The sequence below is a fragment of the Colletotrichum graminicola genome (genome assembly GCF_000149035.1).
Source record: "Colletotrichum graminicola M1.001 genomic scaffold supercont1.45, whole genome shotgun sequence".
In the NCBI taxonomy this organism is placed as follows: Eukaryota; Fungi; Ascomycota; class Sordariomycetes; order Glomerellales; family Glomerellaceae; genus Colletotrichum; species Colletotrichum graminicola.
In genome coordinates, this window is record NW_007361049.1 from 363,211 (window position 1) to 377,114 (window position 13,904).

General features: G+C 49.2%; 7 protein-coding genes across 7 annotated transcripts; 3 read left to right on the plus strand and 4 right to left on the minus strand.

Moving 5' to 3' along the window:
* Positions 1 to 984: 984 nt before the first annotated feature.
* GLRG_09167 (uncharacterized protein) lies at positions 985 to 1,716 on the minus strand (the record flags this gene model as incomplete). Its single annotated transcript, XM_008099852.1, has 1 exon — positions 985 to 1,716. The coding sequence occupies one exon, from the start codon at positions 1,714 to 1,716 to the stop codon at positions 985 to 987; it is 732 nt and encodes a 243-aa protein (XP_008098043.1).
* Positions 1,717 to 2,732: 1,016 nt separating this feature from the next.
* On the plus strand, positions 2,733 to 3,080 carry GLRG_09168 (uncharacterized protein; the record flags this gene model as incomplete). The annotated part of the gene is made up of 1 exon (XM_008099853.1): positions 2,733 to 3,080. The coding sequence occupies one exon, from the start codon at positions 2,733 to 2,735 to the stop codon at positions 3,078 to 3,080; it is 348 nt and encodes a 115-aa protein (XP_008098044.1).
* A 493-nt stretch (positions 3,081 to 3,573) lies between these two features.
* GLRG_09169 (PhlG protein) lies at positions 3,574 to 4,575 on the plus strand (the record flags this gene model as incomplete). The annotated part of the gene is made up of 1 exon (XM_008099854.1): positions 3,574 to 4,575. The coding sequence occupies one exon, from the start codon at positions 3,574 to 3,576 to the stop codon at positions 4,573 to 4,575; it is 1,002 nt and encodes a 333-aa protein (XP_008098045.1).
* Positions 4,576 to 4,940: 365 nt separating this feature from the next.
* GLRG_09170 (cupin domain-containing protein) lies at positions 4,941 to 5,485 on the minus strand (the record flags this gene model as incomplete). Its single annotated transcript, XM_008099855.1, has 2 exons — positions 4,941 to 5,255; positions 5,309 to 5,485. The coding sequence occupies 2 exons, from the start codon at positions 5,483 to 5,485 to the stop codon at positions 4,941 to 4,943; spliced, it is 492 nt and encodes a 163-aa protein (XP_008098046.1).
* A 1,478-nt stretch (positions 5,486 to 6,963) lies between these two features.
* GLRG_09171 (methyltransferase) lies at positions 6,964 to 7,311 on the minus strand (the record flags this gene model as incomplete). The annotated part of the gene is made up of 1 exon (XM_008099856.1): positions 6,964 to 7,311. One exon carries the CDS (start codon positions 7,309 to 7,311, stop codon positions 6,964 to 6,966), a length of 348 nt encoding a protein of 115 aa, XP_008098047.1.
* A 735-nt stretch (positions 7,312 to 8,046) lies between these two features.
* On the plus strand, positions 8,047 to 9,124 carry GLRG_09172 (glutathione-dependent formaldehyde-activating enzyme; the record flags this gene model as incomplete). Its single annotated transcript, XM_008099857.1, has 4 exons — positions 8,047 to 8,277; positions 8,336 to 8,514; positions 8,627 to 8,753; positions 8,810 to 9,124. The coding sequence occupies 4 exons, from the start codon at positions 8,047 to 8,049 to the stop codon at positions 9,122 to 9,124; spliced, it is 852 nt and encodes a 283-aa protein (XP_008098048.1).
* Positions 9,125 to 9,686: 562 nt separating this feature from the next.
* On the minus strand, positions 9,687 to 11,246 carry GLRG_09173 (oligopeptide transporter; the record flags this gene model as incomplete). The annotated part of the gene is made up of 2 exons (XM_008099858.1): positions 9,687 to 9,880; positions 9,947 to 11,246. 2 exons carry the CDS (start codon positions 11,244 to 11,246, stop codon positions 9,687 to 9,689), a joined length of 1,494 nt encoding a protein of 497 aa, XP_008098049.1.
* Between the last annotated feature and the right edge of the window lie 2,658 nt (positions 11,247 to 13,904).

Consider the following 13,904-nt stretch of genomic DNA (forward strand, 5'->3'; position numbering starts at 1 on the left):
CTGGTCTCTTTCGGAATCGTGATCATCCAGGAGTCCTTCGCGTATCCTCTGCCGTTGCAGCTCAAGGGCAGGCTCCGGCAGGGTTTTGTGAGGGTGCTCTCATGGGGATGATTTACGTACCTCCAACCACCTTGATAATATTGAGCTCTGGACACTCATATACCAAGTCCCACAGCCGTCAAGTCATCTCGTGAGCAGCAAGCAGGGGGACCGACTGCCACTACCTTTCTTGAACAGGCCTATTCCAAGGCATATCACCAGGCGTAAAGGACGTGCTCCGCGCTAAGTCCTGCTACATAATGATGCTGTTGTTGAGGCAGTAGTAGCTGCACGGAATAGTCCAAATCGACAAGTGCGTTTTGTCCGGGCGTTGAGTATTGTCATGGTGGGAGTCCAAATCTGTCCTTCATTATGTCCTCCTTGCACGGGGCCGAACTTACATGCCATATGTAGGATAAGATATGAGCAAGATATCGTACCTTGATCTGGTTTCGACCAAAAGGAGGTTCTATTAGCTGTTCGCTTAGAACATCCTCATACCCCCAATATTTTGCAGCTCTCATGATTATGTGGACTGGGAATTTGTAGTAACAAGTCATTGGCTATTGGTAGTATTATAAGAAGTTAACTTGGTTGTAAGATCAAAGACATGCAGCCTAGCATCTTGTCATATGTATGCACGATGGACCGCAATACTAGTAAAAATGATCACATCACAAAATAACTCCGGCAAACGTTATCGTACATCAGACACAGTAGCTATACATGGTGAGGCCCATCTTATTCTTAATTGAAAAAGCAAGGGGGTTGGGTATCTGTCTCGATCTTCTAAACCGCTATATGCACAAATGTACGAGAGTCCATCGTTTGCGTCGTAAAAGTCTTCTATCGCGGAACTATCAGGCCAAATTCCAGACACCTGGCCTAGTCTGACAGAGCGCAATCTTTGAAATCTCTTTAACTAGGAAAAGTCAGCACGAACGTTCACCGTTTTTGTGTTATCAGGGTCATGGCCGGAGACCTACATTCTTTCCACGTCATCGGCTCTTTGGTTTCGCCAGCGGATTGCCGCCAGAGTCTAGCCATCCAACTGGTCACCAGGAGGTCCAATTCTTTGTCTTCCATCGCGGTCTTGATTTCCAGCTGAGGCATGTTGAGCAACTTCTTTTCCTTGTCCCTCTTGGGCAGCGTCTCGATTGCAATGATCTCACCCTCCATGCTCTTCCAGTGTATCTCGTTCTCGTGCTTCAGCTGATGCGCCACGCTATTGCCGACCTTGAAGTGATCTTTGACCTTCCACCCGGCCACGCTGGGCATCAAGTGCACTTCCTTGTATGTTCTTTTCGCATTCATCTGGCCTTCTATGACAACCACGTCGTACAGCTGCATTTTGTAGCTTTCGAGTGATCTTAAAGGATCTTGTTTGAAGTCATAGATGTGGTCTAGTCTCGTCCTGATCTTGTCGCTGCCGAGCGCTGGGCTGACTCTATAGACAACTTTCTGAACCCCGTAGGTAAGTGACCTTGCATCTGTGACGATGTTGCTCAGCTCGTAGAGTGCGCGAGGCGGGGATGTGTTGGCGAAAATTGTTGTCTTGTCCAGAAATAATTTCGGCGTCTCCCCGCAATTGAGTTGTCCTCTTGCCTCTGTAAGGGTATCGTTGTATGTTGGGGGTTTTACGTCTTGGACGTCGATCATTGACGAATTGGGTGCCATGATTGACACGGTAGGTTTTTTTACCGATGATGTGATTCCTCGAGTTGTCCAATATTGTTGCGGGTCAGTAGACAGTAATAAGATCCGATGCGTGAAGTCGATGATGCGACGAAATGGTATTAATAACTACAAATGTGATGGGCTGTCAATGATATATTGTCAAGCGACTTGGTCAAGAAGCCTAGAAATACCCTTCGAAGCACTTGCATCATTGTCGTCCGCAGCAGTGGTGAATTCTTCGCCCGATCAGGCTGTTTTGTCGGCATAGCTTGCTAGGCATACACATTTCCACCCAACGACACTGGTTGTCATTTTTGAGTATTGCAGTCTATTGGTCTATTGCTGCGAAGGATCGGCATGCCTGTCGTCTGCTTTCGCCATCGGAGGATTTTTGTGACTGAGCAAAGACACCATTGCACAGCCACCGGGCACAGCAGTGTCAGGTCTCAATCGACGGCCGGGGTTAATCTGTGTTCGGGCTAGGCTAACTGCAGTCACATAATCTGATTTGAATACTATGTACAACAAGGTGGGCTTCGGTCCACATGGGAGCATCTCTGCGGACAAGGCGCAAGTAGTGTAGTTTGGCATGCTGGGGCAGATCCGCAATGCCCTCAGATATCAAATAGCCAGGGTCTCTTCCATACAATCTCATCCTCACGTGGTCTCATTAGTAACACACTACGACGCGAACCGATATCAGTAACCTCCCATTTGGGGTAAGAAAACAAAGGAATAAGGGGAAGCGAATGGAGAGAACAGAAGCAAAATGGGTATAATCTCTATGTTGAATCGGATTTGATTCTGACACGATCTATCCCGGCATCCCTTGCTCACCCGCAAAAGCAGGGGCCACGTGTAGTTCATGACGAACGATGACGCAGGCAGCAGCACACAATCTACTGTAAATCCAATAACCTATAACGCACTGCTCTAAACTTTCCTTTTGAATTATCTTGGACTTCAGCTTCACATAACCCAAAAGAATATCATTGTTCGGAGAACCTTGCCACGACATGCTACGATCGGCCAACCAACTGCGTCTTGCGACCAAGTTCCCCGCTCCAGTTGCCAAGGCATCCGCGGTGGCAGCACATCTGACCACCCAGTCATCGCCATCAATGACCGGAAACACACAAAACCCCACACGCGATCAGACGCAAGCCACATCGGCCGAAGACAGCGCTGCAACCGTACAGAAGGAGAGGAAGGAGAAGAAGACAATGGCGGAGCTGGACGAGGAATTGCGATTGAAGCTGGAGGGTATGTCAGGAGAGGGTGGAGCAGCAGGTGTCGAGTACGAGAATGGGAGGGCCGAAGGACTGAAAAGAGGGGTGAAGTCGAACATGTTTAGAGTTATCTGAGCCAGGCAGTATGTTTTCTAAGGTTTGGGGACGCGAATGACGGATTTCGGCTTGCGTTCCCCACGGACAACACTATCAAGAAGTCGTGTCTCCAAACCGATGGCATCAAGCTGCCCATCAAGCTTGTACGTCTGGAACCCGGCTGCTTATTCCATCTCATGGCGGCGATTTTCTTACTCGAACACTAGCACCCTCTCAACACGCGGTTTGCAAACGCCGGATCGATAGGCCATGCTGGATTCCGTGATTGCGCGCCATTGAAGGATAGATATTAATAGGCGGTCGGCCGTAATTAGGTTTAATGAGTACGCGTGCCGCTGAGTCTAAAAAGCTGAGGTTAATATGCCGAGGTCAACACAAAGTCAAATTGCGCACTGGCCCCCCCCCTCCGACCGTACTCTCCAACAAAGTATAAATGCCTATCTACTCCTCTTACTTACTTTAATCAGGCCACCATAGAATGAACCAAAGGTGGTGACAAGAAGGAAGCAATATGGACCCCGAATCGCTACGCCAAAGGTCTGCGTTGCGGCTTTTAGCGCTGCGAAGCCAGATAGCATCACCAACGTTAACGAGCACAACGATAGCACTAAAACGGCTCCAAAACCCGGACCAAGATGGCTATCCTGCCAAAGTTCCTATCATATATTATCCACTCGAGACGCAGAAAGCATTTCATCACAACAGAAGACGCATAAAGCACAAGAAATACGCCAAGTATTTCCATCAAGACCTGTACATCTATGCCGACATCCCGCAGTACATGCGGGAGCCGATGCCGCCGGATGGTGTGTTGCCAATTAAAGACTGCCGTCGCTTACTCGAACCTGGCTATCACCGACACGAGAATGGCTGGCGTGCCCTCCCGGACGGGACTGCGTACGTCACGTCGCGAACGCGCTTCCCAGGTTCGACAGGAGACATGATCCGCTGGTGGTTTTGGTGGCACAGCGTCGAACCGGAGCGCTACGCCCTGTGGTTTCCATACGACCATTTGAGCGTCCACTCGAATTACGCACACCGCTTGCACCGCGACGATCTGTCTCACACGCAAAAGTGGCTGGGCTCCACGCATCGTGTGACGGAGTTCATCGGCGCGACCAAGTTGACCGTCAGAATCCATTTCGTCGACCCTGCTCACTACGGCTTGCCGTGGGCCGATCTCAAGGATGCTGGCTATGAAGCGGCGGTTTGTGCGGAGCTTTGGGACGGGTTGGTGACCAATCTGAAAATTGGTGACTTTTTGCATCTTTGGCGGAAGACCGAGGACGGTCTTGAATTACGAAGTCGGTATTGGCTTGGTGCGGGCGTCCATTACAAACTGTTCGGCATGAAAGTTGGGATTGACTACCTTGCAGGAGCGCTAGGAATCAAACATCGCATGGTAGGGGAAAAGGTTGCCTACGAACACTTCATACACGACCAGACCGAGTTTACCAACTTGGCTTCCTTCTTGCCGGATCTTTATGCCGATTATCTGGCAGGAAAGGTTTGACATCGTATCGTTTAGGGAGCAATCAGCTGCGTATAGTATGTAATATTCATTGAAACAAACCTGTTGATGAATTGGTTCATCAAAGACATTGTGAGGAGCGACTGGGTGCGCTAGTTATCGTCCTATGTTGTGCTCTCGGTGCTTAGTAGTCTCCATTGCTACTGCTCATCTCGACATGGATGACCGATCTGTTACTGCGGTACTGTGCTGGTGGATTGAACTGATGATAGGTAGATATCATGAAACATCCGCAGCCACGTAGAAGGAAGGTGTGAAATCCTTCCAAGGTTGAACCATATCTTGACATCAGTATATGCACCGAGTTTGAAGCATTCGATACCAACAAGCTACAACTAGTGGTACAATCATTCGCCTTTCACCCAACCTTCCTTCCCATTCTGCTCTTTGCTCCTCTGGCTCCATTCAGGTGGCTCGTCAATACCCTCTTCCTCTTCCTTGTCACCTTGTTCTTTGGTTTTATGGACCGTAGTGGGCTTGTGCTCGGCCGGCGAATACACCGTATATAGAATCAATGGAGTCGGGCCTTTGTTCAAGAACTGATGCTTGGTTCCGGCAGGAACAATAACCATATCACCAGCCTTCACCTCCTGCTCCTTGCCGCCGACTTGCGCCAGACCTTTGCCAGAGGTGAACGTTAGGATTTGGTCAACAGTATGGACCTAGTGTCTTGTTAGCATTCGGATTCTACCTACGCAGACCACAGCATACCCACCTCCTCGCCAATATCTCCACCAACTGGGACGGTCATAAGAACCAGTTGAGAATATAGACCGGTCCAAAGGACCCGACGGAACTCCCCAGACTCGGACGGCAGGGCTGTGGTCATATCAGGAAAGTACTGCATCTCCTTTTTGGGAGGATCGCTAGAGGGAATAGGAAATTTGCACATTGTGGCGGTCGCAAACAAGCTCCTGGTTTGTACGGGACCTGAGGTGATAGAACGGCCTAGCGAAGTCCTGCAGACGTTGCTGATTGTGCGAAAGGTCTTCTGGGTGAACATGGATTCTGTTGTGCTGGTTTGGATGATACCCAATAGAACTACCGTTCCAAGGGTATAATCCGCTGTATATAAACATGCTGGCTTTGGTGTGACGTGACGGTTTAGCGACGATGTCATGACATGTTGATAATGAATACGTCATCGACCAATCAGGCCATGTCGCTTTTCAAACTAGTTTGCCCATTGGACCCTCAGAGACGTACATATCATGATTATCAATTAATATTTTTCGAGAACTGCCGGTTATTCATCAACATTGAATACGAAAAAAATGACCAATGCTGGAAAGTGCTCCAACTTGGGGCAGCAGGCAATGCAACATGATTTGAGCTGTTGGTGGGGAGTGCTAAATTTCAAAGAAACATGGATTATTGCTCGCTAGGTGATGTGAGATCTGAGCTTGAGCTGGATAACAAGAGACATAACCCCATGCTTTTAATGGAACTTCCTGGTACATCAATACTTTTGAGTCTTTTCCATATAGATGTGAAACCCCCAAAAGAAGCGTACTATCAGTCAGCTTCGTCGAAGAATACGACCTCTCGTCAGCTATAATCAAAACAGAAAAGCAAGTGACTGAACTCAACTGGAAGTAGGTTCCCAAAAGTAATGTAGAGCGAGGGAAATTATTTACTCTTTAGAATGAATGTGGACATAATCCCCTCTTTCAGGCCATCAAGATGCTTGTTTCCGTACCTTAATTACTACAGCAGCTTCTGGTCCAGGGCGGTGTAATAGCACGTGCAAACATGAGATAAAGTCTTCAACATGTCCTTGCGTACCTCAACCAGAAAAATGTCTACTTCAGACGGCGTCCGGCCCAATCCTTTTGTCAGAGGATGCATTGTAATCCCTTGTAAGCCGCTGTCAAGTACCGCCCGGGTGTAGCTTCCGTAGTCTTGAGCTCCTCATCCTCGGGTCATGCGCCAAGAAGGATTTTTGGCCTTGTGGACTTGGTTTCACAAAGCCTGTTGCTTTGAGTCTCTCGGGGAATCTCTCTGCCGAAAGTAGCTCAAAACCTCACGTTTCCATGCCTTCCTCGATGAAGCTGATCATCTTGCAGGAGAGTAGTCAGGGGCCATGGTGCCATCGAAGCCATTCTCCAGCATAGGTCTTGAAACGCAATCCAACCACCTGGCTTCAGAGCCCTACAGCATTTAGGCGCTGTCCTGCAACTTTGATTACAAAGGCGGGACTTGGAAGTTAGTTGTACGCCTGTGAAAGCACCTTTGGCCAGTCTCTGAAGAAAGCCGACATGTGTCGCATATGAATGTAATCGACGAGTAAGAACTTATTAGATCAATGCCAGTGATGTCGGCTTCAGGACAGAAATCGCTCACTGCGACAGTCAGCATTCAAAGATACCCTCAGTGATAGACTATCAGGTAATACTCGCTCTTTACAGCCAAAACACTTATTTCGATAATATTCTGCGGATGCTCCAACGGCACGCTGTGCAAAGCATCCCCGCAAATGTTAACGACCAATGCATGCTTCATGTCCTCACGGTTCTGCTCGAGCTTGTCTTTGGGAGCCGTATAGCGACCTCCTCGGTACTTGTGATAGCGACGCCGGTCCTCCCAGTTATAGTCTTGGAAGCTTGAGGCGAGGGACGTGGAGGCATTGGAAGTGTGTTCTATGTCGCTAAGATAACCATTCAGTAAAGAGTTGGTGTCTTCCGTATCGTCAGCCTCGAGGGGCGCGATAGCTGACATTGCTGCAGTTGTGGGATTTGGAGCAACTGCTTATAACGATACCTCAGAGAGCAGTCCAGGGGCTGGCGGTGTAGTCCGATGGTCTGCCATGTTTTGATGGAATAGAAACCTGAGCCTTTGAACAAGGTCCTCCAGGAAGGTGGCCAAAGTATACGCTCGCTTAGCCTATCAATTATCATTTCAGAAATGGTCAGATTTGAGACGGAGTGATCTCGGAAAGGTAGCGGCGAATTTTGAATGTTGGCCCGTGTATTGACCTACGGAATGAAACAATATTCGATTTTGCATTTCCACATTGAGTTAAGTTGTTTGCAATCTGGATTACGTGATAGGAATAGAAAGGAGATATTCATATTGCAGGGCTTAGTGTGGACTCACGAGTCATTGGTGTTAGTGTAAGTGGATTAGTAGGTGCTCTTATCTCCATTTGATCCAGGCACGGGGAATCCCTTTAACCTCGAGTTGCGAGCTCTGTGACCAATTGAATAAAGCCATTCTCGATCGGACAGTTCAATACGAGAAGATGACATTTTCTGGGTGACATGCTGTTCGCAAGCGCTTACTTACCCACATTCTCACGCATACCACATGCGTCTCTTTGACCAATGAAAGCCAGCGCCTACTTTGGCACTGGTGCCGAAGTCCGTTCGGGGTGTACTATATTACCCTGCGATTGTAGCCTGGCCTTGGTTGCTTCTAGAGAACCCCCGCGTTCAACGGCATAGGCGCAGCGCAATGTCAGAGTCTTTTCTCACATACAAAGGCAACTGCCACTGTGGCATCAACCGCTACGAGGTCCAGTTGCCCCAACTGCCTTCACTGGTGATCTGCAATTGCACACTCTGCGCGAAGAAGGGCTATATATGGATCTACGACGCCGACATCAGTCTGAAAACGACGAGAGGGTGCAATGCCGACACTTTGACAACTTATAAGTCCTCTTGCGCAGAAGGACTGGAGCACGAGGTACGTCGATCACACTATCTTTCTAACGCCCTAGGTGGTAACAAACATGAATTTCCAGTTTTGCTCGACTTGTGGGACAGGACTGTTTGGAAGGCATACATTGGGGTCACAGGCAGGAAAAAGAGGCATCAACTTTCGTGTTCTTGTGTCTGATGTGAAAGGAATATTCATCGTTGGACGGGAGGTGATTACTTTGGATTCTTCGGGCGGCAAGAAGCCTTACCCAGGGGCTTTAAGGTATGTTGCCGATCATGCAAACCCTGTCAGTTGATCTAATTAAATATCGCCTCAGTTTCGTCGAGAACGCATCTTCAACCCAGGCTTCTGAGCTACGCGAACTCTTGTACAGTGTACCTGGAGACAATCTCAAGTGTTATGAGGGAAGTTGCGAATGCGGTGCCGTGCAGATTGCCGTCACAACCAAACCACTTTTTGATGTCGAAATCAAGGAAGATAACTGCAGCATATGCATTCGAGTAAGCCCGAGTCTTCTAATGTTCAATTCATACTTCAACTGACTCTCCTTCCCTAGAACGGCTACATAGGTGTTTACCCCCACCAGTCGGAAGTCAGACTGGCTGGCAAAGACCAGACTCAGGACTACAAATTCGGCCGTCGGTTCGGCGGGTCGCCATTTTGTCGCATATGTGGCGTTCACTGCTTTGGAAACCTATACGGACCGCCTAAAGAGGTTATTAACAGATTACCCGAAACAAAGCAAGAATTTGTGCGCAGGCAGCTTGAAATCCAGCCACTCAACATCCGCGTGCTCGACGGCGTTGAATGGGACAGAATCAATATCAAATGGAGCAATGAAGGCACTGCCGGTTATGTATTGTCAGAGTGATGCCATAAGAAAAGTCTTACTATTCAGAAGACTAGCTGTATAACTCAAGTGTGGCGTGGGAGGGACCTGGATGGTACGCCATGTAGTTATCTTTAAATTACATCACTAAATCAAACTCTCAAGTGGTTGAGATGATAATGCATGGGTTGTCAAGTTTTATCAACAGAACTATGAGCCCCAAGGCAAGCCTAGGCGCTTGAAAGCGTCTACAAGATGTATCCAATGGTGGCAATCTTGACAAAGACGCGAACATTTGTCAAAATGATTATGCTTGCTTTCCCCTAGCGTCACCAAATTTATGGCGAATTGTCTCGAGGCCACAACGACCAAGATCTCTTGAGCATATGACTGCATTTTCTATTTTCCGACAACATGGCGTCAGCCGAATCTACAGTAGTTATATTGTCGTCTCTTGAAGCAGTAATCCAGGGTAATACCTCAGTGATAGACAAAAAAGACATATAGGCGCATTGCAAGGCTTCAGTAAAGTAGACTGCAGCTGCGCTCATCGCTGCATGATTTGTAGCCTTTCAATTGTTACCATTATGACGCTGAATGCTTCTCATTGACCTGGAATGACGAATGACAGGGCAATGGCACCCCAGTTGGGAAGCCATTGTTGGTACTTCTCGCGGGAACCGGTGAGATAATAGTAGCGGAAGATAACCTGCAGGATAGAAAAGACACTGAGAATGATAGAAAAGATGCCAGAGGAGAGCGGAATGGGGACATCGGGGCTGGTAACGACTTCGGCAACTGCAGCTCACGCACTAACAGACGGAACCAGGAAAGGACAGTGATCCAGGTCGGCATTCGTAATACAGGGGTAGCCCGAGGTGAACAAGACAAACAATCCGGGTGCGAGCCAAACCGACACAAAAGTGCCTATAGCTTGAGCAATGAACTGTTTCTTGGGTGGCGTACCGAGAAGGAAGCCGGTGCGGAAATCGGAGGTAAGGGCTGTAGCAACGTCGGCTGCGCCGGCCGCTAAGCCAGCAGAGATGAGGTTAATGCGCTGAGCATATTGAACCGTGTATCCTGCCCCGGTTGTGGTACCGCCAATAACTAGCTGAGCAGCCTTTGCCGCAGCTGTAAGCGGTGTCTGGTCGGTAACAGCTCCAATCTGAATGGCCAGGAAAGAGAATAAAAAGGCGAGGACCAGAGCCAGCATCGTAACGCCAACGTTGACATGCCATTGAACTCCCATAACAATGCAGGCCAAAATGATAGAAGCAAAAAGACCAGTAACCCAGATCCATGTGTTGACTTGTTGATCAGGCGTGGCAGGATCCTCGACATGGTTTGCGTCCATCTTCTCTTCTGCCTCGGCGTACTTGGCGAAGAACTCGATCCGCTTGTTCCGTTTCATGGCAGTCTGGTGGACCGACAAGCAGATGGATTTCCAGCCAGCCTTGAAGCCGTAGTAGATGATCTTCCAATGGACTAGTAACTCGGCCATTGATGAACACACCATGACCATGACGCCGGGCCACAACAGCCAGTATCGCGGAGACGGAGGGCCGCTCCCAACGTTTTTCAGAGACGTGAAACTGTAGTAACCGTTCCACTTTGGGTCTCCATCGGAAGCATCGAGCCCGATACATTCGCCATAGTGAACGAGAACGGGGCCGATAAGCCCCCAGGCCAAAACACTACCTGCCATCATTGAACAAGCAGAGTTCATTCCGATCAACATTCCCGAGCCAATAAAGGCCGTCGTCCATTCAAAATGCCATCCCCAGCTCTCGATGTTCATCGCCCAAGACGTATGACCGCTCCAGATATGGATCCAGGTGAAAACGTGCCAGTCGTAGAGGATTCCAATGGCGTAGTATGATGCGACGCGGTGGCCAATGCAGGCGAAGAAGGCCAGTCCAAGTGCCTTTAGCTTGCTAGCAGCTTCCTGGGCTCCTTTTATGCCCGCATGCATGGACCTGATCGTCAAGGCAGCCGCGGTTGGAGTGGGAAACATGAGTTTCAGCTCCCGGGCAGTCCGGATGATGAAGAACTTCCGCAGCGGTGTGACAAAGAAGATTCCGAAGAAAGAACAGCAGATAGTCAGGGTAAATATCTTTCCGATATCGCCGGAAGGTGTGCTGTCCATAAGTCCAAGTCGGTACATGGCGGGATACCGGCGACAAAGATACCAGCGATGCCACCGGCACCAGTGGCCGCCGCTTGTACGATTGAGCTTTTTCACCAAGATCAGCGTCAATATAGGGTCAGAAAAAAGGAGTTAAACTTACTTCTCTTGGGGTCCGAACGTGCCTCCGATGATAGGGAGATTTGTTTGTGAGAGAAGCTTCAAAATCCGTATCCGAAAATCGACTATATTGACAGTTGTTAGCACAGATCCACCACAGCGCGATCCGATGTTTCTCCTTATACTTACACCGAACATGGAAGCAATAAACGTGAAGCCCGTTTTCAACCCAAGACACAGGTCAGATGCGTTGACAAGTGATCCCAGAATGCAACCGATAACGACCGCTCGTACAGTGAGAATGTTTTCTTCATGCGGGATGCTGGATTCCATCAACAGAGGCCGGTAGAGGTCCTCTTCCTTGTGTTCTTCCGTCTCCGGAACCTTTGTGTCAACTATGGGTTCGTTCCATTCGCCGCCCATGGCACCTTTTTCATCGGGGTGGACGCGAGCGCTTCCAGTGTATGACGGGCGCGCGTCGCCGCTGTCGACGATCGCGTGTATGACCTTCTCTTCGGCTATTGCGATTTCTGCTATTGCTACCTGCTCTGATATTGGGGGTGTCGCTCGATTGTGTAAAGGTAGAACGAGGTCCCACGTTGAGAGTGTGCTTGGAACGCAAGACCGTGAGCGCAGGAGGGGTATAAAACGCAGGGTGGGAGAAATGGAAACAGCTGATATATATCATCAATGCTAGGCTACCTACCGTACATGCACCATAATGTATTCCATAATCACAGTTGATGGACCTGGACCTTTGTCTAGGATGATGAGTCCCTGTTATCGCAGTTCCACTGTCCGGTTTGAGTAAAGGATGCCATGGTCCTGCAATCCATACTGGCTAGAACATCGAGCAAACCCCGCTCCCAAAAGATACGACATGATCTAGCTGACCCTCCATTTGCGTAGGGGCGTGGAGGGTAGGCCGGCCTTGGTGGGACGTTTGTTCGGTGAAGAGACAGAGACCAGGCCATCTAGCGTCAAATTGTCTCCAAATCAGCCGGATGTACATGCATGCTTAGTATGGCGAACCAGGGTCTATGTGTTTCTTCGCGGCTCGGACTACCTTGTGCATCCATTTTACCTTTTTCGCAGCTCTTATTTCGGAAGCCTGACGGAACTTTTGATGTAAGAGTCACCCGTCCATCGATGTCACATTAGGACGGTCACTCGTAGCTAAGAATCTTCAAGCTGCGAAGCACCCTGTTGTTGGCCTAGGAAGACAGCAGTGCTCAAAAGCATTTTGAACAATGTCGTCAGGATTGCCAAGTCGGTTGGTTCCGACAGCGCCTTGGTCTCGGCAACGGCAATGAACGGGTAGCTTTGACACACAGCCTTCCTAGAAATTTCCAAGAGCTAAGCTCCGGCAGTTGGTCTCAAGAAATGAATGCCATAATTTGGGCACAGGATGGATACAGCCTTTTCAGTGGACAGTAAGACTGGGTGCACATCAACCAGTAGTGATGCCTTGGGCTTTCGATAAACTGCGAATAACATGACGCTCGATAACCTACGAGCTCCTCGAGCTTTACAAATGAGTTTGATGAGTACGCACAACTATGATAACTCCCAAAATTCTGGTTGGAGGAGCATGTCATGCCACATAAGGTTCCGAGGCGTTGGACCGCAGGATGAGACTTGCCTGGCCAACAACCTAGCCGGGGCACTTAATTATCGTTCTGGGATCAGGTACTTTTGTGTTTGTTGGTCGCAGCTCTCCCCTGCCCACCAATGCTGTACCTGTGGCGTCAAGGGAGGGTTGGACAGACAGTCCAGCTGGTCCCTTGCCTCCAAGAAAACTATTTGGGCCTCTTTCGGCTGGAGATACCAAGCACGAGCTAGTGCATTGTAATTGGAGTCTATCCAGTATCTAGGCGCCGAGAGCTGTCACAAAGCTTGGCTTTCCCTTACCCCGGGTTTTGTTAGAGGCCAGACTTCAATGCCGGTGATCCACAACATTATGCCCGCACGCGAGGCCTTGACACGACCCCAGGAAACACCTGCAATGTGGCTATGAGAACTTCTGTTTTTCAGTTCATCGCTAAACAAGAAGCTGCACAGACCAGCATGGGACTTTGGAAATAAAAGGAATCGCAACACCCTCCTACCAGTAGTTTTATCACGCACGGCTTACCATGAGCACGAATTTCTGCATATGGGATTGGCCTCCGAGGTCTAGGGTTCTGACGTCCGTCTGACCCAAAATGAACAGTGGTCAGCAAACGTCTGTATGTTCCAGCCTGGACATTGGCACGTAATCATAACGGCATCCCTCGCTTCATTTCGACGCTATGTCCAACTTGGTATGGTGGTCACCCCTCGCCGCCCCGTTTCTACACAATTGTCGGGAACTTTTGAATCGTCTGGGGATCTTTGCGGAGTGCCAAGACCATGGGGGTCGCATACATGCACCTTTCCTACGCCTTTCGCGCCCGAACTGAGTAAGCTCTCTGGGTCAAGCCATCAGATCTCGGTATTTATTAACCCTTTCTTTCCACTTACCGGTATTGAGGATCCTTGGTTCCCATTGGTGTATTTGCCTTGCCCATGCGCAACGTTACATTTCGCTACTGTCCG